The 26,938-nt window shown below is 40.8% G+C and overlaps 1 protein-coding gene across 10 annotated transcripts in view; it reads right to left on the minus strand.

The window, feature by feature from the left end:
- Nucleotides 1–26,938, minus strand: part of sif (still life) — a 1,536,257-nt gene that overhangs the window by 274,125 nt on the left and 1,235,194 nt on the right. For all 10 annotated transcript variants that reach the window (XM_071677265.1, XM_071677235.1, XM_071677256.1 and 7 more), the window contains one exon: nt 18,299–18,396. In XM_071677265.1, coding sequence (XP_071533366.1) covers nt 18,299–18,396 — 98 coding nt within the window. The remainder of the gene's footprint in view (nt 1–18,298; nt 18,397–26,938) is intronic.

The raw sequence follows: 26,938 nt of genomic DNA on the forward strand, positions 1-26,938 counted from the left end.
ACAGGCGTGTACTAACTGAACCTTCTTAACTCGTTGCGATCCTCTGGTTCCCGGATGTTAAAAGATCAACTACTGACGGTGTAGACGAGTCCTTCGGCACGATGGTGCGACCCTTAGGTACGACATAACCTTTGCCCTGACCCTTGGAGATGAGGTCAAAAGGATAGACTACCATACCAAACAACTGTAACGTCGTATTCAAGTGTGAAACCCAAGATAGGGGTTTGAGGCCCTTATGGGGCACGACGGTCACTGACTTAACTAGTCTGCTGTAGACCATCCGCTTTATTCTACACAAGCAACAATCACCAACTGATGAACACGGTGACTTGATTGGATGGATGGAATTGTCAGATGTCACCTCCGTCCTTGACTATCATTTTTGCGTCTGACTGCTCCTACCTACAGACATATGCTTTTTCTTTTCATTTCCTTAACGTATACCTGATGAAGCACATGAAATTAGCGTGCTGACACAACTGTTCGTTGATTCTCCACGCGGGTGTGTTCGAAACGAGCGGCTTAACCAAGTCCACCTCCGGTCAAGATCTTGACTGGGTTTATTGGAGCGACTTGTCCACTCTGATGGCAGAAGGAACTACAAGAAAGAGAGACAGTGTCAGTTTATCCAGTTTACCCGATGATAATCGTAAACTGTAGTATCCCTTGTTACATTTACCGTAGTTACTGGCTTTGCTTTAACCGTGTGCTCGCGTTGTTCTATTATCATTAAATACCGAGATATAAAAAAAAAAAAAAAAACTTAGGAACAACGGTACTGGCGCTTGAACACATCGGTACGAACCTTGACTAGAATGGTATGGCCCTTAAGCACAACGGTAAGACACCTGACCACAACTGATGCGACCCGTGAGTACAATGATTCGACCCCTGGGTATAATGGCGCGACCTCCGACTTGACACTCCGCCAGTAGAGCAAGACACCAGTCGACACTGTAACATCGCCAGGACTGTCACCACAACTCCACCATCATCGCCAACAGCTCATCAGCAGCACGCCCTCACCACCACCACCACCACATACCTCTGGTCCTACGAGGTAGAGCAATGTCAGCACGTAAGAATGAAGCCCGTTACCTGCACCTCAGCGTAACACAACAACCTGATGAGCCCATTAACCCCGAGATGATTACCCTACATCGTACTTAATACCACATGATGACTCTCTTAATGCCCTCAACTCTCGTGCAGGGAGTTCAGCTGGGGACGTTTCCTAGCAGGTTCCGTCTCAAGACCATTCAATTACATTTCAGCTCCAGATGAATGGAGATCATTTGCTGCAATTGACCTGGGAGGAAACGCGATTACTTCGTTACGTTTATACTTACAGGTTTGACCTTGAGGGAGTTGCGACAGGAAATAATACGTTCAACTGGATATAATTCTGACCTCTGGCCTGTAGCTTGTCTTGATCTTTCCTGCTGGAGGAGGAGACGGCGGGAGAGGGGAACAACAAGGAGAGAGCAACAGAGGCGGGAGGATGAGGCTGGCATAAGGATTTCATCTACGAGAAAGAAGGATGCCGACTACACGCAACGCACCGTCGCATACCAACCTCAATCTCGACCCTATTTTTCACTTCGATCGGCATGCAACTTGTCGTCTGCATGGACGGAGTAAATGATGACATCCCTTCATCATCTCCAGTATCCTCACGTGTACAACCCTAAGTCGTGTTACGCCATCAAAATCTCCCGTAACCCCTCTATATTCCCTCCGCCTGCAGGACGTAACACACAAAGCTTTCTGTTGACGCGTCATCTTCGAACACAGAAAATGGTGTAGGGAAAACTGAATCAACGAGTGATAAAAGATAACGAATTCACGACAGACACTTCCCTGGCTACTCATCTTTCACTACGTCATTCATCATCCACCACCACACACATGCCCACCACAGGCCAGACTGGGGTTTCATTAGCGGTCAACCAACATGATAATCTTTCACGACCTGTCTTCACCTGGAACGTTTCTTTCTTAATCACAACACCTCATAATATGTGGTCCCCACCGACCGGTGGACGTCCTGGTGCTGCTGGAGTCCATATACTATCCCTGTTCTTCGGGAACAGTTGCTCCGTTTGTACAAATGAAATATCTGTCCTCGTATGGAGTAGTGATCGCACATCTGTGATGGCTCTAGTGCTGCATCATTCTCTGACCGAGTCAAAAGCGATCCGACTATCAACTCTCCCAGGCCACCGTCAAAACTTGCGCCGCAAAGTTGGCTCACTTCTCCTCCTCTGTAGGTATTAGTCTGCTTTTTGTTACCCACAGCTGGCTGTTTGTGTGCCCCCACCCACTAACTAGACCACGCAATAGTCGGCAAACTGCTGCGTCACATTGTTACTGTACACCCGCATGTGCACGAGGTAGCGCTAGGAAAGACAACAAAGGCCCCATTCGTTCACACTCAGTCTCTAGCTGTCATGTATAATGCACCGAAACCACAGCTCCCTTTCCATATCCAGGCCCCACAAAACTTTCCATGGTTTACCCCAGACGTTTCAAATGCCCTGATTCAATCCATTGACAGCACGTCGACCCCGGTATACCACATCATTCCAATTCACTCTATTCCTTGCACGCCTTTCACCCTCCTGCATGTTCAGGCCCCGATCACTCAAAATCTTTTTCACTCCATCTTTCCACCTCCAATTTGGTCTCCCACTTCTCGTTCCCTCCATCTCTGACACATATATCCTCTTGGTCAATCTTTCCTCACTCATTCTCTCCATGTGACCAAACCATTTCAAAACACCCTCTTCTGCTCTCTCAACCACACTTTTTATTACCACACATCTATCTTACCCTCTCATTACTTACTCGATCAAACCACCTCACACCACATATGGTCCTCAAACATCTCATTTCCAGCACATCCACCCTCCTCCGCACAACTCTATAGCCCACGCCTCGCAACCATTTAACATTGCTGGAACCATTATTCCTTCAAACATATCAATTTTTGCTATCCGAGATATCGTTCTCGCCTTCCACACATTTTTCAACGCTACCAGAACTTTCGCCCCCTCCCCCACCCTATGACTCACTTCCGCTTCCCTGGTTCCATCCTCTGCCAAATCCACTCCCAGATATCTAAAACACTTCACTCCCTCCAGGGAACATAGGCATTGTAGTAATTCAGAAAACATTGAAAACTCACAAGGCACAGAAGATACAGCTACCATGTAACGTGGAGAACATGGCTGCTGCGAATTATACCATCCCACTTTGTTATTACCAACATTCAACAGAATGAAAATAATGGTTGTGGTCGTCCTGAAGTCTGTTGTTATAAGAGTTTCATTCTCATTCATTCTCTCAATGTATTTATGAGTAAGCATAACTGATCTATCCATAATAACTAATAACACAACATTTGCACAACTACATTAAGCAATTTCCGTAGAACCCCCTCTTGCTCGCTGCATGTAATAGGCGTCTGGAATGCCTACTAAAAATTCGCCATTAAACGCTGACGGGATGTTCAAACCGTTATCCACCGTTTCGATTTACAGCTAATTTCTGTTTCCTAAAGATTATTTCTTTCACTTTTTGGCTTTATCTATCGTATCCTTGTCTACCCGTTATCACTTGAAGAACTGACTTCCCAACGTTTTTTTCCCCACTAGTTTACATAAGGTTATGTTTGTATTCTGACCAAACCGAACCTAACCTATTTACAAAAATGCTGGGGTTGGGAAGGAGGGCAAATCTACTGGTGGTCCGTCTAACACATACACCAACACAGAGTCAGATGGCCTGCAACTTACAAAAAAGTGGAGGAATATATCGATAACAACGCCGTCTTCACTTAGGTAGCAAAGCGTGGGGAAACTCAATTCTAACTGACAAGGAAGGCATTCTTCTGCCCATAAGAAAGCTACATAACTGTAGCCGCAACATTCAGTAAAATCTAGATACGCTGGTATCCGGTTTGGCACAGGAAATGTACGTTCCACAACCGTGTTGTTCCGAAGTTGTAATACCTACACCAGTGGCGGAAGTTGAACGCTGGCCACTGCACATAACATAGTTTCCGTCATGAGAGAAAATGACATGGAAGTCTTCCTGACCTTGCTGACAACTGATGTGACACCATCAAGATTTCCGTGTAAGAAAATCCTGCGACAGCCACAAGGAAAATGGGTCTTTTTTTTTTATTCATCAGCATATATATATATATATATATATATATATATATATATATATATATATATATATATATATATATATATATCAAAAACTTTGTCACATTCTGAAGGCATTACAAATGTTACTTAAGCAACTTATGGGGGTCCAACGAGTTTCTTGTTGGATTCATGTTTGCCTGTACCATCGCAATGCATGACACACACACACACACACACACACACACATACACACACACAACATACACACACACACACATACATACATACACACACACACACACACACACACACACACACACACACACACACACACACACACACATACACACTCTCTGATTTATACATAATAAGACACATAAGGAGTGAATTGATCACAACCTTTAAGTTTTTATGTTAAACCAATCTGAAGTAAACTGTGAAGTTTTTCAAAGCATGCAAGTGAAGAATGACCTAAGGGCATTAACATGAAACTAAGACAGAAACTTGTGTGAAAAGATGTATCCGAGTACCTTTATAACATAGGTGGTGGAGAAAAGGAATAAACTGTTTCGAAATAGTGAAATGTCCACGAGATGTGGCCGCACGATCCTAACGCACAGTACAAAGAGGTCATTACAAATCCACAAACGTCCACTCGGACAATCACAGACACCAGCGTCGTGGGTTGCTAGGCCGGAAACATAGCATCACAACAGCGGAAGTGTGCATTACACTGCGCCGGGAAGGACAGCAAGCCAGCCAGCCGCGGGGACTGACACGGACCCTAGGGGGAAAGCTATGTTTCCACATACTTCGTTTACCGCCACGTGAGACTCGTCAAGGATATCAAATGAAATACTGATGCTTTGAAAGGCGATAATAGGAAAACTAACGTAAGGTTCATGAGGGAATAAGATGGACTTGAGACTTTGCATAAATATGATTAAAAAAGAGAGAGAGATTTGAATGAGTTACACGAACTAAAAACTTTCCGGATGAGAAATCACAAATAGGATTTAGTAGTTAGCAACACTCAAACCATATCTGAATGTTTCTACGAAAAGAGGAAAAGCTTAATAAAATTCACGCTAAACAAGAATAAAACAATGAAGGTTGGGCAGTGTAGTATAGCCACATTATGAGTGATTATCTCACAAAATCCAGTTAAATGAATCTCCCTTTTATGAACCAAGGGGCTAACATTACCCAGCCTGTAACCGTAGGGTTCTGAAAGATAAACTATACACTATCGTTCAACTACACTAATTACGCAAGATATTATGTATATATATATATATATATATATATATATATATATATATATATATATATATATATATATATATATATATATTTTTTCATACTATTTGCCATTTCCCGCGTTAGCGAGGTAGCGTTAAGAACAGAGGACTGGGCCTTAGAGGGAATATCCTCACCTGGCCCCCTTCTCTGTTCCTTCTTTTGGAAAATTAAAAAAAAAACGAGAGGGGAGGATTTCCAGCCACCCGCTCCCTCCCCTTTTAGTCGCTTTCTACGACGCAGGGAATACGTGAGAAGTATTCTTTCTCCCCTATCCCCAGGAATAATATATATATTAATATTTTTAATTTTCCAAAAGAAGGGACAGAGAAGGGGACCAGGTGAGGATATTCCCTCAAAGGTCCAGTCCTCTGTTCTTAACGCTACCTCACTAATGCGGGAAATGGCGAATAGTATGAAAAAAAAAAAAAAAAAAATAAATATATATATATATATATATATATATATATATATATATATATATATATATATCATGAGAGGCAAGTGTTTTGGGAGCAGCTGAATGAGTGTGTTAGTGGTTTTGATGCACGCGACCGGGTTATAGTGATGGGTGATTTGAATGCAAAGGTGAGTAATGTGGCAGTTGAGGGAATAATTGGTATACATGGGGTGTTCAGTGTTGTAAATGGAAATGATGAAGAGCTTGTACATTTATGTGCTGAAAAAGGACTGGTGATTGGGAATACCTGGTTTAAAAAGCGAGATATACATAAGTATACGTATGTAAGTAGGAGAGATGGCCAGAGAGCGTTACTGGATTACGTGTTAATTGACAGGCGTGCGAAAGAGAGACTTTTGGATGTAAATGTTCTGAGAGGTGCAACTGGAGGAATGTCTGATCATTATCTTGTGGCGGCTAAGGTGAAGATTTGTATGGGTTTTCAGAAAAGAAGAGTGAATGTTGGGGTGAAGAGGGTGGTGAGAGTAAGTGAGCTTGGGAAGGAGACTTGTGTGAGGAAGTACCAGGAGAGACTGAGTACAGAATGGAAAAAGGTGAGAACAATGGAAGTAAGGGGAGTGGGGGAGGAATGGGATGTGTTTAGGGAATCAGTGATGGATTGCGCAAAAGATGCTTGTGGCATGAGAAGAGTGGGAGGTGGGTTGATTAGAAAGGGTAGTGAGTGGTGGGATGAAGAAGTAAGATTATTAGTGAAAGAGAAGAGAGAGGCATTTGGACGATTTTTGCAGGGAAAAAATGCAATTGAGTGGGAGATGTATAAAAGAAAGAGACAGGAGGTCAAGAGAAAGGTGCAAGAGATGAAAAAGAGGGCAAATGAGAGTTGGGGTGAGAGAGTATCATTAAATTTTAGGGAGAATAAAAAGATGTTCTGGAAGGAGGTAAATAAAGTGCGTAAGACAAGGGAGCAAATGGGAACTTCAGTGAAGGGCGCTAATGGGGAGGTGATAACAAGTAGTGGTGATGTGAGGAGATGGAGTGAGTATTTTGAAGGTTTGTTGAATGTGTTTGATGATAGAGTGGCAGATATAGGGTGTTTTGGTCGAGGTGGTGTGCAAAGTGAGAGGGTTAGGGAAAATGATTTGGTAAACAGAGAAGAGGTAGTAAAAGCTTTGCGGAAGATGAAAGCCGGCAAGGCAGCAGGTTTGGATGGTATTGCAGTGGAATCTATTAAAAAAGGGGGTGACTGTATTGTTGACTGGTTGGTAAGGTTATTTAATGTATGTATGACTCATGGTGAGGTGCCTGAGGATTGGCGGAATGCGTGCATAGTGCCATTGTACAAAGGCAAAGGGGATAAGAGTGCTCAAATTACAGAGGTATAAGTCTGTTGAGTATTCCTGGTAAATTATATGGGAGGGTATTGATTGAGAGGGTGAAGGCATGTACAGAGCATCAGATTGGGGAAGAGCAGTGTGGTTTCAGAAGTGGTAGAGGATGTGTGGATCAGGTGTTTGCTTTGAAGAATGTATGTGAGAAATACTTAGAAAAGCAAATGGATTTGTATGTAGCATATATGGATCTGGAGAAGGCATATGATAAGAGTTGATAGAGATGCTCTGTGGAAGGTATTAAGAATATATGGTGTGGGAGGCAAGTTGTTAGAAGCAGTGAAAAGTTTTTATCGAGGATGTAAGGCATGTGTACGTGTAGGAAGAGAGGAAAGTGATTGGTTCTCAGTGAATGTAGGTTTGCGGCAGGGGTGTGTGATGTCTCCATGGTTGTTTAATTTGTTTATGGATGGGGTTGTTAGGGAGGTGAATGCAAGTTTTGGAAAGAGGGGCAAGTATGCAGTCTGTTGGGGATGAGAGAGCTTGGGAAGTGAGTCAGTTGTTGTTCGCTGATGATACAGCGCTACTGGCTGATTCATGTGAGAAACTGCAGAAGCTGGTGACTGAGTTTGGTAAAGTGTGTGAAAGAAGAAAGTTAAGAGTAAATGTGAATAAGAGCAAGGTTATTAGGTACAGTAGGGTTGAGGGTCAAGTCAATTGGCAGGTAAGTTTGAATGGAGAAAAACTGGAGGAAGTAAAGTGTTTTAGATATCTGGGAGTGGACCCGGCAGCGGATGGAACCATGGAAGCGGAAGTGAATAATAGGGTGGGGGAGGGGGCGAAAATCCTGGGAGCCTTGAAGAATGTGTGGAAGTCGAGAACATTATCTCGGAAAGCAAAAATGGGTATGTTTGAAGGAATAGTGGTTCCAAAAATGTTGTATGGTTGCGAGGCGTGGGCTATGGGTAGAGTTGTGTGCAGGAGGGTGGATGTGCTGGAAATGAGATGTTTGAGGACAATGTGTGGTGTGAGGTGGTTTGATCGAGTAAGTAATGTAAGGGTAAGAGAGATGTGTGGAAATAAAAAGAGCGTGGTTGAGAGAGCAAAAGAGGGTGTTTTGAAATGGTTTGGGCACATGGAGAGAATGAGTGAGGAAAGATTGACCAAGAGGATATATGTGTCGGAGGTGGAGGGAACGAGAAGTGGAAGACCAAATTGGAGGTGGAAAGATGTAGTGAAAAAGATTTTGAGTGATCGGGGCCTGAACATGCAGGAGGGTGAAAGGAATGGAGTGAATTGGATCGATGTGGTATACCGGGGTTGACGTGCTGTCAGTGGATTGAATCAGGGCATGTGAAGCGTCTGGGGTAAACCATGGAAAGTTGTGTGGGGCCTGGATGTGGAAAGGGAGCTGTGGTTTCGGGCATTATCGCATGACAGCTAGAGACTGAGTGTGAACGAATGGGGCCTTTGTTGTCTTTTCCTAGCGCTACCTCGCACACATGAGGGGGGAGGGGAATGGTATTCCATGTGTGGCGAGGTGGCGATGGGAATGAATAAAGGCAGACAGTGTGAATTGTGTGCATGGGTATATATGTATGTGTCTGTGTGTGTATATATATGTGTACATTGAGATGTATAGGTATGTATATTTGTGTGTGTGGACGTGTATGTATATATATGTGTATGGGGGTGGGTTGGGCCATTTCTTTCGTCTGTTTCCTTTGCGCTACCTTGCAAACGCGGGAGACAGCGGCAAAAATATATATATATATATATTTTTTTTTTTTTTATACTTTGTCGCTGTCTCCCGCGTTTGCGAGGTAGCGCAAGGAAACAGACGAAAGAAATGGCCCAACCCCCCCCCCATACACATGTACATACACACGTCCACACACGCAAAATATACATACCTACACAGCTTTCCATGGTTTACCCCAGACGCTTCACATGCCTTGATTCAATCCACTGACAGCACGTCAACCCCTGTATACCACATCGCTCCAATTCACTCTATTCCTTGCCCTCCTTTCACCCTCCTGCATGTTCAGGCCCCGATCACACAAAATCTTTTTCACTCCATCTTTCCACCTCCAATTTGGTCTCCCTCTTCTCCTCGTTCCCTCCACCTCCGACACATATATCCTCTTGGTCAATCTTTCCTCACTCATTCTCTCCATGTGCCCAAACCATTTCAAAACACCCTCTTCTGCTCTCTCAACCACGCTCTTTTTATTTCCACACATCTCTCTTACCCTTACGTTACTTACTCGATCAAACCACATCACACCACAAATTGTCCTCAAACATCTCATTTCCAGCACATCCATCCTCCTGCGCACAACTCTATCCATAGCCCACGCCTCGCAACCATACAACATTGTTGGAACCACTATTCCTTCAAACATACCCATTTTTGCTTTCCGAGATAATGTTCTTGACTTCCACACATTTTTCAAGGCTCCCAAAATTTTCGCCCCCTCCCCCACCCTATGATCCACTTCTGCTTCCATGGTTCCATCCGCTGACAGATCCACTCCCAGGTATCTAAAACACTTCACTTCCTCCAGTTTTTCTCCATTCAAACTCACCTCCCAATTGACTTGACCCTCAACCCTACTGTACCTAATAACCTTGCTCTTATTCACATTTACTCTTAACTTTCTTCTTCCACACACTTTTCCAAAAGAAGGAACAGAGAAGGGTGCCAGGTGAAGATATTCCCTCAAAGGCCCAGTCCTCTGTTCTTAACGCTACCTCGCTATCGCGGGAAATGGTGAATAGTATGAAAAAAAAAAAAAAATATATATATATATATATATATATATATATATATATATATATATATATATATATATATATATATTGCTTTGTCGCTGTCTCCTGCATTTGCGAGGTAGCGCAAGGAAACAGACGAAAGAAAGAGCCCAACCCACCCCCATACACATGTATATACATACACGTCCACACACGCAAATATACATACCTATACATCTCAATGTACACATATATATACACACACAGACACATACATATATGCCCATGCACACAATTCACACTGTCTGCCTTTATTCATTCCCATCGCCACCTCGCCACACATGGAATACCATCCCCCTCCCCCCTCATGTGTGTGAGGTAGCACTAGGAAAAGATAACAAAGGCCACATTCGTTCACACTCAGTCTCTAGCTGTCATGTAATAAAGCACCGAAACCACAGCTCCCTTTCCACATCCAGGCCCGACAGAACTTTCCATGGTTTACTCCAGACGCTTCACATGCCTTGGTTCAATCCTTTGACAGCACGTCGACCCCGGTATACCACATGGTTCTAATTCACTCTATTCCTTGCACGCCTCTCACCCTCCTGCATGTTCTGGCCCCGATCACCCAAAATCTTATTCACTCCATCCTTCCACCTCCAATTTGGTCTCCCACTTCTCCTCATTCCCTCCACCTCTGATACATATATCCTCTTGGTCAGTCTTTCCTCACTCATTCTCTCCGTGTGACCAAACCATTTCAAAACACCCTCTTTTGCTCTCTCGACCACACTCTTTTTATTACCACACATCTCTCTTACCCTATTATTACTTACTCGATCAAACCACCTCACACCACATATTGTCCTCAACCATCTCATTTCTAGCACATCCACCCTCCTGCGCACGACTCTATCCACAGCCCATGCCTCGCAACCATACAACATTGTTGGAACCACTATTCCTTCAAACATACCCATTTTTGCTTTCCGAGATAATATTCTCGACTTCCACACATTCTTCAACACTATTCCCAGACATTTAATCTCCAACACATGCACCCTTCTCCATAATCCATGCCTTGAATCCATATGATATTGTTGGGATGGCAATACCTTTATACACATCCATTTCTGCCCTCCTAGATAACTATTTCTCTTTTCAGAATTCTTTAGTGCTCCAGAACCTTTGTCCCCCCACCCATCCCATGTCTCATTCTGCAATCATGGTTCCATTTGCTGCCATGTCCACTCCAGGTATCTAAAACACTGAACTTCTTTCAATTTTTCTCCATTCAAACATGCCTCAACTAACATATCCCTGAACATTCAAACTGATTTGCCCTTCAACTCTGCTAAGCCTAATAACCTTGCTTTTATTCACATTTACTCTAAAATTACACCTTCCATGCACTCTTCCAAACTCAGTAACCAACTTCTGCAGTTTCTTATTCAAATCTGCCACCAGCACTGTATCATCAGAAAACAATAACTGACCCACTTCCCAGGCCCTCTCATCCCCTACAGACTGCATACTTACCCCTCTCTCCAAGACTCTTGTATTAACCTTGTTCACTACCCCATCTAAAAACAGATCAAACACCTATGATGACATCACATGCCTCAGTCACTGACCAAAGTTCACTTGAAACCATTCACTCATCTTTCTTCCATCTCATAAACATGCCTTACACCCTTGATGAAAATTCACTGCTTCTAGCAGCTTTCCTCCCACACTGCATATTTTCAAGACCTTTCACAAAGCACCTCTATCAACCGTATCATATGCTTTCTCCCAGTCTATAAATACCACATACAAATCCATTTCTCACTCTCATTCTTTCCAGCAAACACCTGATCCCCACATCCTCTACCATATCTGAAACCACAATGCTCTTTCCCAATATGATACTCTGTACATGCCTTCACCCTTGCAATCACTACTGTACCATGCAACTTACTACTTCATCTTGTGAAAGGCTTTCAGTACCTTTTCTCTCTTCACTAAACCATTTAACACTCTCACTTCGCATACCATCCTGACCAAAGCACCCTACATCTGCCACCATGTCATCAAACACACAGTTCTTGAAAATACTCACTCCATCTCATCCTCACTACCTGTTACCACTCCCACTTTTGCCCCCTTCACTGGTGTTCCCATTGGTTTTCTTGTTTTTTTTGCTAAACTACTAACCTCCCTCGAGAATGTCTCCTTATGATTCCAAAAATTTAGAGATACTTGTTCACACAAACTCTTCTTTGCCCTCTTTTTCAACCCATCCACCTTCCTCTTGACTTCCTACCATTTTCTTCTAATACATCCTCCAGTCGTAGAAAGCAACTAGAGGGGACGGGAGCGGGGGGCCAGAAATCCTCCCCTCCTTGTATTAACTTTCTAAAATGGGAAACAGAAGAAGGAGTCACGCGGGGAGTGCTCATCCTCCTCGAAGGCTCAGAGTGGGGTGCCTAAATGTGTGTGGATGTAACCAAGATGTGAAAAAAGGAGAGATAGGTAGTATGTTTGAGGAAAGGAACCTGGATGTTTTGGCTCTGAGTGAAACGAAGCTCAAGGGTAAAGGAGAAGAGTGGTTTGGGAATGTCTGGGGAGTAAAGTCAGGGGTTAGTGAGAGGACAAGAGCAAGGGAAGGAGTAGCAATACTCCTGAAACAGGAGTTGTGGGAGTATGTGATAGAATGTAAGAAAGTAAATTCTCGAATAATATGGGTAAAACTGAAAGTTGATGGAGAGAGGTGGGTGATTATTGGTGCATATGCACCTGGGCATGAGAAGAAAGATCATGAGAGGCAAGTGTTTTGGGAGCAGCTGAATGAGTGTGTTAGTGGTTTTGATGCACGAGACCGGGTTATAGTGATGGGTGATTTGAATGCAAAGGTGAGTAATGTGGCAGTTGAGGGAATAATTGGTATACATGGGGTGTTCAGTGTTGTAAATGGAAATGGTGAAGAGCTTGTAGATTTATGTGCTGAAAAAGGACTGATGATTGGGAATACCTGGTTTAAAAAGCGAGATATACATAAGTACACTTATGTAAGTAGGAGAGATGGCCAGAGAGCGTTATTGGATTACGTGTTAATTGACAGGCGTGCGAAAGAGAGACTTTTGGATGTTAATGTGCTGAGAGGTGCAACTGGAGGGATGTCTGATCATTATCTTGTGGAGGCTAAGGTGAAGATTTGTATGGGTTTTCAGAAAAGAAGAGTGAATGTTGGGGTGAAGAAGGTGGTGAGAGTAAGTGAGCTTGGGAAGGAGACCTGTGTGAGGAAGTACCAGGAGAGACTGTGTACAGAATGGAAAAAGGTGAGAACAATGGAAGTAAGGGGAGTGGGGGAGGAATGGGATGTATTTAGGGAGTCAGTGATGGATTGCGCAAAAGATGCTTGTGGCATGAGAAGAGTGGGAGGTGGGTTGATTAGAAAGGGTAGTGAGTGGTGGGATGAAGAAGTAAGAGTATTAGTGAAAGAGAAGAGAGAGGCATTTGGACGATTTTTGCAGGGAAAAAATGCAATTGAGTGGGAGATGTATAAAAGAAAGAGACAGGAGGTCAAGAGAAAGGTGCAAGAGGTGAAAAAAAGGGCAAATGAGAGTTGGGGTGAGAGAGTGTCATTAAATTTTAGGGAAAATAAAAAGATGTTCTGGAAGGAGGTAAATAAAGTGCGTAAGACAAGGGAGCAAATGGGAACTTTAGTGAAGGGCGCAAATGGGGAGGTGATAACAAGTAGTGGTGATGTGAGAAGGAGATGGAGTGAGTATTTTGAAGGTTTGTTGAATGTGTCTGATGATAGAGTGGCAGATATAGGGTGTTTTGGTCGAGGTGGTGTGCAAAGTGAGAGGGTTAGGGAAAACGATTTGGTAAACAGAGAAGAGGTAGTGAAAGCTTTGCGGAAGATGAAAGCCGGCAAGGCAGCAGGTTTGGATGGTATTGCAGTGGAATTTATTAAAAAAGGGGGTGACTGTATTGTTGACTGGTTGGTAAGGTTATTTAATGTATGTATGACTCATGGTGAGGTGCCTGAGGATTGGAGGAATGCGTGCATAGTGCCATTGTACAAAGGAAAAGGGGATAAGAGTGAGTGCTCAAATTACAGAGGTATAAGTTTGTTGAGTATTCCTGGTAAATTGTATGGGAGGGTATTGATTGAGAGGGTGAAGGCATGTACAGAGCATCAGATTGGGGAAGAGCAGTGTGGTTTCAGAAGTGGTAGAGGATGTGTGGATCAGGTGTTTGCTTTGAAGAATGTATGTGAGAAATACTTAGAAAAGCAAATGGATTTGTATGTAGCATTTATGGATCTGGAGAAGGCATATGATAGAGTTGATAGAGATGCTCTGTGGAAGGTATTAAGAATATATGGTGTGGGAGGCAAGTTGTTAGAAGCAGTGAAAAGTTTTTATCGAGGATGTAAGGCATGTGTACGTGTAGGAAGAGAGGAAAGTGATTGGTTCTCAGTGAATGTAGGTTTGCGGCAGGGGTGTGTGATGTCTCCATGGTTGTTTAATTTGTTTATGGATGGGGTTGTTAGGGAGGTAAAGGCAAGAGTTTTGGAAAGAGGGGCAAGTATGAAGTCTGTTGTGGATGAGAGAGCTTGGGAAGTGAGTCAGTTGTTGTTCGCTGATGATACAGCGCTGGTGGCTGATTCATGTGAGAAACTGCAGAAGCTGGTGACGGAGTTTGATAAAGTGTGTGGAAGAAGAAAGTTAAGAGTAAATGTGAATAAGAGCAAGGTTATTAGGTACAGTAGGGTTGAGGGTCAAGTAAATTGGGAGGTCAGTTTGAATGGAGAAAAACTGGAGGAAGTGAAGTGTTTTAGATATCTGGGAGTGGATCTGGCAGCGGATGGAACCATGGAAGCAGAAGTGGACCATAGGGTGGGGGAGGGGGCGAAAATTCTGGGAGCCTTGAAGAATGTGTGGAAGTCGAGAACATTATCTCGGAAAGCAAAAATCGGTATGTTTGAAGGAATAGTGATTCCAACAATGTTGTATGGTTGCGAGGCGTGGGCTATGGATAGAGTTGTGCGCAGGAGGATGGATGTGCTGGAAATGAGATGTCTGAGGACAATGTGTGGTGTGAGGTGGTTTGATCGAGTAAGTAACGTAAGGGTGAGAGAGATGTGTGGAAATAAAAAGAGCGTGGTTGAGAGAGCAGAAGAGGGTGTTTTGAAATGGTTTGGGCACATGGAGAGAATGAGTGAGGAAAGGTTGACCAAGAGGATATATGTGTCAGAGGTGGAGGGAACGAGGAGAAGAGGGAGACCAAATTGGAGGTGGAAAGATGGAGTGAAAAAGATTTTGTGTGATCGGGGCCTGAACTTGCAGGAGGGTGAAAGGAGGGCAAGGAATAGAGTGAATTGGAGCAATGTGGTATACCGGGGTTGACGTGCTGTCAGTGGATTGAATCAAGACATGTGAAGCGTCTGGGGTAAACCATGGAAAGCTGTGTAGGTATGTATATTTGCCGTGTGTGGACGTATGTATATACATGTGTATGGGGGGGGGTTGGGCCATTTCTTTCGTCTGTTTCCTTGCGCTACCTCGCAAACGCGGGAGACAGCGACAAAGTATAAAAAAAAAAAAAAAAAAAAAAAAAAAAAAATCCTCCAATCACTAGCACTCCTCTGTAGGTACTGCCCAAATGCATTTCTCTTTCACAAGCAACTTTACTTCATCCCACCGCTCACTACCTTTCTAATCTGCCCATCTCCAACTTTTCACAAGATACATCATCTCTCACATACATGCCAGTACTGCTTCCCTAAATACTTCCCATTCCTCACCCACTCCCTCTGCTTCATTTACTTTTATCTTTTGCCATTCTACACTCAGTCTCTCCTGGTATTTCTTCACTTGTCTCTTTCCCAATCTTACTTGCTCTCACCATGGTGACAATACATACCCTTGCTACAGACCAACCTTCATCTACAACCACTCACCATCCTCTCTATCTACTCATACCACATCTTACTTTCTTGATAAAAACCCCTTACTGGTTCTAAATACTTCCCATTCCTCACCCACTCCCTCTGCTTCATTTACTTTTATCTTTTGCCATTCTACACTCAGTCTCTCCTGGTATTTCTTTACTTGTCTCTTTCCCAATCTTACTTGCTCTCACCGTGGTGACAATACATAACCTTGCTACAGACCAACCTTCATCTACAACCACTCACTATCATCTGTATCTACTCATACCACATCTTACTTTCTTGATAAAAACCCCTTACTGGTTCTAATAGCTTTCCTTACTACCAGTATATTCATAACACCTTCCATAAAGCATTTCTATCAACCCTAATATGATTTCTCCAGTTCCAAATATACCACATACGAATTCTTGCTTCTTTGAGTATTTCTCGCACACATTCTTCAAGGCAAATCCACACATCCTCTACCACCATTGAAACCACATTGTTCCTTGCTAATCTGATGTTCTGTGCATGCCACAACCCTTTCAATCATCACTTACCTGGTACACTCAACAAACTTATATCTATGTGATCTGAACAGTCATCACTGTCCCATCTGCCTTTATACAAGGGGACAACATTTTGCAAATCTTCAAGAACCTCCCCATGATCCATACTCTTCTCTCTTCACCAAACCATTTACTGTGACTCTCTCACTTCGAATATCTCCTTGACCTAGACATCCTACATCTGCCATCCTATCATCAACCACATTCAACAAACCTTCAAAGTACTCACTCAATGACCATTTCACCTTGTCATTGCCTTTTACCATTTCCTCCCTTCAAAAATGTGTCCTATGTGTCCTTATTTTTCTCACACTATTAACCTCCCTCCAAATATTCAATTTTTCCTGAGTTTTGCTGATAGTTGGTCACCCCAAATCTCATTTGCCCTCTTGGATACTAGGTTATGTGATAAAAGAATAAAAGATGAAATGCACCTGAACAGATGAGATTAGAAATGCTGTGGAAGAGAAGAAAGGTTAAGGGAATGCTGAAGAATATGTGGAAAGGGAGAACACTGTCTGGGAGGGCAATAAAGGGCATGCCTAAATAACTATTTGTCCCAACAATATCATATGGATGCAAGGCATGGGCCATAGATGAGGCTGTGTGGAGGAGGGTGGATGTGCTTGAAATGAAATGTATGAGGATAATATGTGGTGTGAAGTGGCTTGATTGAGTAAGTAATGAAAGGTTAAAAGAGATGTGTGGTAACAAAAGTGTGGTTGAGAGAGCTGAAGAGGATGTGCTGAAATGGTTTAAACATAATGAGAGAATGAATGAGAAAAAGTTGATAAAGACAATATATGGATCAAAAGTGGAGGGAACAAGGAGAATGGGAAAAATAAATTGAAGATAGTAGGATGGAATGAAAAAGATTTTGAGTGATCAGGGCCTGAACATTCAGGAGGGTGAAAGGCATGCACGGGATAGAGTGAATTGGAACAATGTAGTATACTGGGGATGACATGCTGTCAATGGACTGAACCAAGGCATGCAAAATGTCCAGGATAAACCATGGAAAAGTCTGTGGGGCATGTTTATGGATTGGGAGATGTGATTTCGGTTCATTAAACATGACAGCCATGATAGCCAGAGAATGGAAGTAAGCAGATGCAGCCTTTCCTCATTTGTTCCTGGCACAACCTCAGTGATGCAGAAAATGGCAATCAAGTATGAAAGAAAAACCTTGTTTTTCACAGAAATATCAAATATTTAGATGTACTCTACTAACAAATGCATGAAGGTTTACAACATAAGAGAGTAAAAGATAGAAATATATTATTATCTGTTAACTCCATTTAAGGAAGTTTTTTCACCACTCCAATTGTGCCTGACAACTTTCCTATCTTGTGCAAGTGTATCAATAATTTTCTTTTCTCCTAACTGTACCTTCTGAACAATTTCAAAATTTCAAGCATAATGGCAACCTTACAGCCATTTGTCAGGCTTTTCAGACATACCTTTAATTATGCAAAAATCAAACTTAAGATTTTGTGTAGATTCATTTAAACTGCTGAGAAAGGGGTGAAGGTTTCTGTTCAATTATATTCATTTAATTTCTGATGATAAGCTAAGCATATTAACCAGGAAGATATTTCATTTACACTCATGAGATCTAAGATGTAAGTTATTTCACCTTAAACATGTTGCCTTTCCAAGTTTTACATTTCATAAGGCATATTTCATGTTTAAATGCTCTCATATATATTAGCTCCATTCTTCCAATCAACCACCCATATATCTATTTCTAAATTCAAATTATACAGCAGTAGTTTCCAAATGGTTAGAAAAAAGTCAATGACAAAGGAAACAACTATTCTTAGAAGCTGATCACTTACCTTGATGTAGCCTTCAATTTCTAGTGATGAGACATTGGATCGCTCTGAGGTGTCTGAAGGAGGTGGGGGAAATCCATCTGGACTTGCTGGCTCCTTGCCTGTAAATCAAATAAGATAAACTTACAGTACATAAGCACAGAAAATGGACTGTAAGTACTGGTGTAACTACTATAACCCAAAGTTTTTACCTTCTTAAACATGGTATTTCTTTTTTCAGATATCATGATATTTAAAAGTCAAGAATATTCCTCACTTAGATTCCATTACTATGATACAAATCCCATCAAAATTCTCACAAAGTTGAAATGTGGCACAAAATTTAAAAGCTTTTCATGTGGCATAACTGGTGTTGAAAAACTTTGTGCTGAGAAAACATTCGAATACCAGCAAGCATAAAAAATTACATGGCTATGAGGGTAAGGTGGAACTGGGTAATGATGAATTACTAGCACCAACTATGTTGCTTTGGACACATTTCCATTCTTTTCCTATATATTTACATACCAATTTTACTGTGGTCAATTGCTAATTTGTACACAGGGTCTAAAAAGGGTCCAATGCAGTTAAAGTACGGTACTAAAACAGCTTACGCTGTACACAGGTAAAGATCTATACTTGTAATACAGCTAGTGTGTTTGCAATGTGCTATCTGGGCATTGTAAGTGCATATCATCCATGTACCAGTATAAACAGCATAGTGCAATGCCTTTGGTGAGGGCACTGGCTAAGGTGCAGCTTGAAGGGGAAGGTGAGATAAAACCATACACAGCACAGCCTGCCTCCCATGGGTGTGTTGATTCATTCTGCTGCTTCTCGATGATTGCTGGCACAGCAAGCAGGATGGCCGGGACCAAGCAGGAAACTGACCACTGTTCATCACAGTGGTCCCTCGTGAGCTCTTGGAAGACTTTCCGATGGTTGTGGGTCTGTGCTTGGGCAGGAGGGGGCTCATGTTGCCTCCACTGCAACAGGATGTTTTGGTACTATTCTGGCCATGCTTCATATCAAAAGTTCTGTGTGCTTTTACACTGTGAATTCTGGCAGACTCTCTTAACAAGGCTTGCAAGTTACGAGCTTCAGGAGAAGTGCTATAGGCACAGAAGACAGCATGGCAAGGAACAGTGACCTGAACTGCATGCTCAGTTGCGAGGTAATTAGGGCGTGGGATTCCTTTTTTGTTACTTCTTGCAGGATGAATACAAGGTTGCTGTGGTACTTTCCTGCAGCATTTTTGATAATGGTGAGGTGGGGCCAAGTTCACAGAAGGGCTTACATTGAATTTACTAGTGGGGCTCACAAAATCACCCTCACCACTGCAATTAAGATGCAGGCCCTGCTTGTGGATAGGTGCTAAAGCCCACTTAAGTCTGCTGCTAACTAAGTCCTTCCCTGATGACAATCCATTACCTCTATACCTTTGGTGGTGAATCATTTGTTCATTTATCTTTGGATGAATTGATGCTGAACCTTTCTTATTTTCAACTGTCTCCACTGAAGTGCTGGGGGAGTGCTTAGCATGAGTAGTGCTTCCTGATGTTGTGCTGAATATAGTAGCATTAATTGCAGTGCTGGTGCATGTGGTCTGTGAGCTGGCACTAATGGCAGTGGAGATGGCAGCTGTGGTCGTGGTTAATAAGTGCTGTGTGCTCACAGCAGTAGAAGTAGGTATGGTGGAGGCCAGGTTGTGGATGGAATCACTGAGAAGGGGCACATGGATGACAATAAGGTCATGGGTAATGGGCGAAGAGGGCACAGAGGGGTTGGTCACCCAAGATGAGAGACTATTCTCCGTTTGCCCTTCCTCCTTCTTTCTCTGACAAGAGGTAGATGATGGGAAGCAGGGGGCCAGACAGGATGTCACATGAGGTGTATTCAAGGTTGGCTCACACTTTAAGGGTCTCGCGTCACAGCTGCGGTCCGCTGAAGTGAAGGCCAGGTAAGGTGGAACAAAAAATTAGTTGACCTCACCATGCCACTGAACTCTGTTGAGCTTTGAGGCACAGAGTTAACAACAACAAAACAACAGCAACAACAAAACTAAAATTGTGTTACCTATCACCAATAGTATTAGCAAAATCTAAGTATGTCCACTGCAAAAAATATTTTACTCTAGTTATCACTTTAGTAGATACATGTTTATATTGTAAAACCAGTAAGTGTACAAATTGTATGATAAACTATAATAAAACTTTGCATGTTCTTCACATGTCTCAATGGGGTATCAGCTAAAGGTATAGCCGATGATTTACATAAAATTTACCCCAAGGTTCTCAAAAGAAAAAAAAAGATGAAAGGGACTGAATGGTGAATAAGCTGAATCCCACAAATATGGCACTGCTCCTAAGAATCTCATTCTCTGAGATATGAAATTGGCTTAAGGTATGCAAAAACTGGAATAGATTATTTGCATCATTCTAACTACAGAATCAATATTTTTTATATACACTTACAAGGAACATAATGCTCTATAACTTAGTCATGCTATAAGATAAATAAACCATAAATAACTAAACAGGTAAAGGATAACATTTACTTTCAAAGTATATTTTCTTAGTAACAAGAAGTTTTACTATCAGAATAATCAATGATGTAGCAAACTAACAAAAATTGTAACATAATTATGATGAACTGCAAAATCAATTTTATCTACATCCCCAAAACAATGCCAATAGGACTTTGTTGCTTATCTCTGACTATCTGACTAATTTTCTTCACTTCTGTACCAATAAACTGCTAATACCTTTCATCGATAGCTACCCTCATATGATCGTGCAAATCTGCACTTACTCCTTCAATAAGTCTTATACTGTAATCACCATCACTTTAATTTCTCATATCATTACACTTATTTTATATTAGTGATGAACAAAGTAGACAATGAAAATTACAAGTGTCATTGTAAAATAGGGTACAGTATACAGATAGGGTATAAGGTAACATACAACTTTTTGAGATGGTATGAACATGCAGAGAAGATCTACTTAGCAAAAAGGAAAATGCAAACTTAAATGAAAAAGGAAGAAGAGAAAAGGGATCGAATTGGTGAGATAAGTAATGACAAAGACGCATTGAGTCAGAAAATGTGAGAGAGACTGCAAAGGCTGACTTGTTTAACAGTGAAAGATACCATTATAATGATAAATGTTTAACTCAAGTAGCAATAAATTCAAATACTGGAGGTCCTCACAGAATGACAGGGTTACTTTCTCGGCAATCTGTCATTTTGTAGAATGTCATTATATGGGTACCTGAAACCCATGTTATAAGGAAGGTTATGTTCCAGACCAAAAATTCCCCCAATCTAATTTTCATGTATGGACTATACCCAAAACAGATTACCATCAATATACCACACTCTATAATGATGTAAATTAGACTGATTCAGAAACTATTGGCATTTTATTGATAAATCAGATGATATTTAATGATTCTTCCAGAGAAGGCTTGTGATAAGGAACTGAGGTAGGGAAGGTGGGGTGGAATGTGGCTGGAGTGAATGGTATGTCAAATATGTTTATCCATTTCAGTTTATGATATTCATACTTGTCAATGAGTTTGGCCATTATATTACCTATCTTAATGTTTTCAAGTTAGATCTCATCTTTATGGCACATGAAGAATATGAAAACTTGCTGTTCCTTATAAGATGACCATCAGTGGCTGTAATATGATGATAATCTAATATTATTTTGCTCTGCTATCATTATAAATGGCATTATTATAACTGAAAAACCTTACAATATACTTAAATATATTATTAGCAATTGAACAGAGCATAAAAAAGAATTTTCTGCAATTCTATCACTATTGCAAAAACTTGGATGTCACCATCATGAAGCAGAGCTCTGTGAACCGTCATTCTGCAAGGAATGCCTACATGAAAGACAAAATCATGCACATACTGTTTATCCATCTTTCTTTTATTCCTTTAAGTGATCACTGTGGTACTGCTATTTCCCAACTTAATTTCATAAACAAGTTTTCTGTTACTTTTCATAAAATAATCATTGAGAGACAGCATTCTGATAGTTTAGCAAAGCTTATAACCACCAAAAATGGAGGATGATAAAACACACACGATCAGATTAGGGTTACATATAGAGGTAATGATGAATACAAACTCAAAAGATTTAAAAATGGACTTCTTGAACAACTATGCTATCACACGATTACATAAAACCACTCACTAAACAGAATCAGAGCAGAAGCCATGTTTTAAACACTAGAACATTTTAGAATGCATAATGTCCAAAATGAAAATGCCTAAACAGTACTAACAAAATATATCTTTAACAGATACCTATAACCGTTTCATCAAATTGTTGCAAAAGTTCACTAAAAATAATAGCTTTGAATTCATGAAAAGCATGTTTTTAGATGCAGTTCTCACTTGCACTTCAATATATTTCTATAAGCTGTTGAAGCATATGACTGAAACTGGTGTGAGAAGCAAACATGAATCAAAAACACCACAACATGCATCCAAAAAATTAACTACAATGTGTCCTAAAGGGCACTGTAAATAAAACTACTCAAATCCACTGCTCTTATTATCCAATAAAGCTGTACCCTATGCCCTATCCATGATATCCCACTGCCACATTCATCACCTCAACCATCTGTAACTCCAGCCTTGAACTTTCAAACATCATTGTGTGGATAGTCAAGCTTTCTAGGAGATGGTGGGCTAGGTACATAGGATTCTGGCTAAACAATATGCTTTTAACAAGCTCAACACTGACTTTTCAAACAAATTTACCCTTTTCCTAAAAGTCAATGCTGCATTAAACAAAGGAGAGGGAGCTCTACTCAGTAGGAGAAAACCCAAAGGTAGCCAGCTGTATAACATTCATCTCCAGTTTTCTACAGATGGCCTTCTATGAAAATATCCTCACAGAGATGTTAAAAAATGCAAGTTTTCCCATGGTAGCACCTTTTTATGAAGAGAAAGTGTCTGATGGTTTTTCCAACTATTCATACATGAAAAACAAAAACTGACCTTAATGAAGGAATCATTTTCCAAATAAGTATCTTGCAGAAAATCCCTGACTGGGTGATCTCAAATATTTCCCTAAACTTGCTGTAAAACATTTTGTATAAAACTATTTTATCTAAAATCAGACAGTAACACAGTTCTATAACACATTTAACAAATTCAATAAATGGTACATACTACTCAACACCCTTCATACAGGAGTCAGTCTTGCTCATCGCACTGAATTAACACTAACATCAAGGCAGGTTAATACCACTTTTCTCAATAAAACCTGACAACCATATTCTTTTTGATACTAAGAAATCTCAAATAATCAACACAAGATGTCAAAGACCTCAACAACTAACTAATCTGTAATAAACTCAACTCAATTAGGATGGCTTTGAAAAGATAGCTTCCATGGGTTCTCTGCATTTCTCTACCTGGCCAGGAACTCAGAGTTGATTCAACAAGAATGTATTTATCAGGACAATATAAACCTAGCAATTGTTCTGTATGTCTGAAAATACTCAAAAGAGATATCATGAGTAAAACAGGTAGGGACACCCATTAATTCCAAAGGATGCTTAACACACCTCATCATGCTTATAAAAATATGAAACAGGAGATCTGTTAATTTGGAATTCTGTGATTATCAGCCACTGCATCTCAATCCATCTCTGGACCATTTACCAAACAACCAGATTCATACAATGGAAGCTTGGTTTTGTCACCACCTTGTTCCCTCCTGATTTACTTGCTGAGCATCTACCATGATATCTCAGGATTCTTTTATGTAGGATGCTGCCACAAACAAACTTATTCCAAGAAAAACAAACTACATATGGTGCCCATGACAACAAGGTCCATGAATGAGCTGTATCCTATGAGTTATGATATCACTTCAACAACACGTTTGGCATCTCTCTTTGAGAGTGATATATCAGTTTGAGTCAAGGTCTGAGAATACAACAAGTTTCTCTAGCTCCATCATCATCTTATCTGCATGGGACTCCCATTGTTTTGTGATAGCTTTCAGAGAAACTTTTGGTGATATCAGAGGTGACTTTTGGCCCAACCCTCCTTGCTGCAACTTTTTACCTTTTGTCTTCATTTTCATCAGGTATCATAAGACCTCCTAACATATAGTTCCCTTGCTGCAACAAAATGTTACCTACCAAGCATGTGAGGACTTCCTCCAATAATCCATTGACTTAAGAAAATTTCTATTTGCACTGCCAAGACCTGTCCTGGAAGTCCACATTAAAGAACAACACATGGAATTCCATACTTCAAACCACTTCTAACTTTTGCTTTTCATCTCTCTTCAAACTAAGTTCTGTGCCTCTGGTCCCTTTTGCCATCACAAGCAGCCTCACCAGGATCTAGAGGCCTATTGCAATTTGTATTCCTTTGTATTCAACAATGTGGGTTGGAAACTGTTTTCAATTTCACAGGAAGTCAAACCTATTTTCTTTTTTACTAAACCCAAATCCTCTAACACATCTGAGAAGAGTCAGTTTATAGTAGCTAATTGTCTTAGTATGTTATTCTTTCCTGTATTTCTAAACCCAGTTATACTTGTTTGTTTTATTGTGTGGGGACTCTAGCCATACTTGTACAGGCTGCCTCTCCTCACCATTAAAGTTGGATAGCATGCTTTGTTGGTATGCAGAAGTGCCTTATGTCATAAGTACTAGGAAAAATGTCCTTAACTGTTTGTTACCAATATAACCCATTGGGGTAATATGTCTAACAGCGTGGGGACTGTACCCATACTTGCATGGGCTACCTTTACACATCATCATTTAAATGGGAAGGAGCACTTAACTGGTATGCAGAGATTCCTAATGTCATGAGGACTGGACAACACAACACTGATAAAATTATGCAGCAATTTACATTAGAAGTGACCAGTTTACAAATGTTGAACAAGTGGATTATGAATCAAGATCCACATACATACAATTAGCACCAAGGAAGAGGTCTTAAGTTACCTATATAACATTATGCAGGAAGCTAAGGCCCTATTGTGCATACCAAATTTAAATATGTGTACTGTATAGCAACAAATAGAGTCATTTTATAATTTTTTTCTTACTTTTCATATTTCTTAACTTTTCAACAGATATCCATCCTCGGGGACAACCCTAAATTTTCAGGGCTCTATCCTTTAAGGATCAAGATGAAAATAGCTAATCACCAAAACAGGAGAATTTCTGAGGGCTATCTTTTCGGTCAAAAAAAAAAAAAAAAAATGGTCTTGAACCAGAAAGCTTGGTATCTGACTTAAATGATAGGAAAGTCTAAATCTAAGGCTTTGTCTTTAAGCATCTGCCAAAAACTGTTCGAATTGATGGAAACCATGTTGTCATCTTTTAAGAACATGACTGTTGACATTCAGAACAACAGGTTTACAATGACAATTTAGCTACAGGAAGACTAATACCACTGTACTCTTGGAGATATCTTACTTTGATATTAAAAATTGTTGAAACTGAAAAATAATATCCTTACAGCCAATTCTTATGATAGCTTGAAACACTATTCATAAATAAAGCTTAGTAGAAATGGCACTGCATCTTGCTTTTTGTATAATCCCTTAATGGTCTCTTGGGTCTCCAGTATCTGAGACTTTTGGGACCATGCAAAATTACCAATGTGAAAGCATTAGGCACAGATTTCCTTCTACCTCTACATCACATACAGGGAGTGGATTTGAGAAAAACACCTCCTTTTCATTCTTGAAAGGATATTTTGCTGCCTCTAACCCTAAAACCTTAGCTGCATTACATTCCGAAAAAATTCTATCGTTATGGCTTCTCCCTGACTGGCTTCTATTATATGCAATATCAAATTTCATATGTAAGGGAGATTCAAATTTGTCTTTAAAGTTCAGGAATGAAATTCACTAAGCACTATTTACAGAGAAGCAATTCTTTGCTTGGGCTCTGAATTGTACTTTATTGTAAGTCTGAAATTTGATGGCCCAATATCATCTATAACTTTATTTGTACAATTTCCAGAACCCTCCTCTAAATGGAAAAAGAACTCTTTAAAGACTTTGTATAACTGACTTTCTTATTACAAAATCTCTTTTTCCTGCCTCCTTAATGTCACTATTCCCTTGGGTCAATAGCCATATTTGACCATGTCAATGTGCTTGCCTTAAGAGCATACACCAGTGCCATCTTACAATTTCTGGTGGGAGCTCTGATATCACACCAGGTAAACAAAACTGGATAAATCTGCCTCAAACAGTGATTTTTTTTATGTCCATACATTATGAATGGAGATATTCTTTTATTAACAGCTGCAAAAAATCCATGTTTTTCCAAGCACCAAATGCTCCATGCACCAAGAGGTTCTGTTACCACCAGTGTGCCATTACATAATCTATGATCCACCTAGCTAACTGATCAACTCAATAAACTTGTCATGATCTACTTTAAGAAAACTCTGACACATAGCATGAGTTATTCTATTCAAGAAAACTCCTGTAGGCATCATGTAATATAAAATGCTACAATTTTAAATCAAAACTAATGATACAATATAATCATTTGTACCAAGTCCTTACCATCTAGATATGCATTTTATCCTGATATACAAAGGAATACAAAGATATTCAAATAGCAACAGACCTTTGGGTCCATTCAAATCTG

This window comes from Panulirus ornatus, chromosome 2 (genome assembly GCF_036320965.1).
Source record: "Panulirus ornatus isolate Po-2019 chromosome 2, ASM3632096v1, whole genome shotgun sequence".
Classification (NCBI taxonomy): Eukaryota; Metazoa; Arthropoda; class Malacostraca; order Decapoda; family Palinuridae; genus Panulirus; species Panulirus ornatus.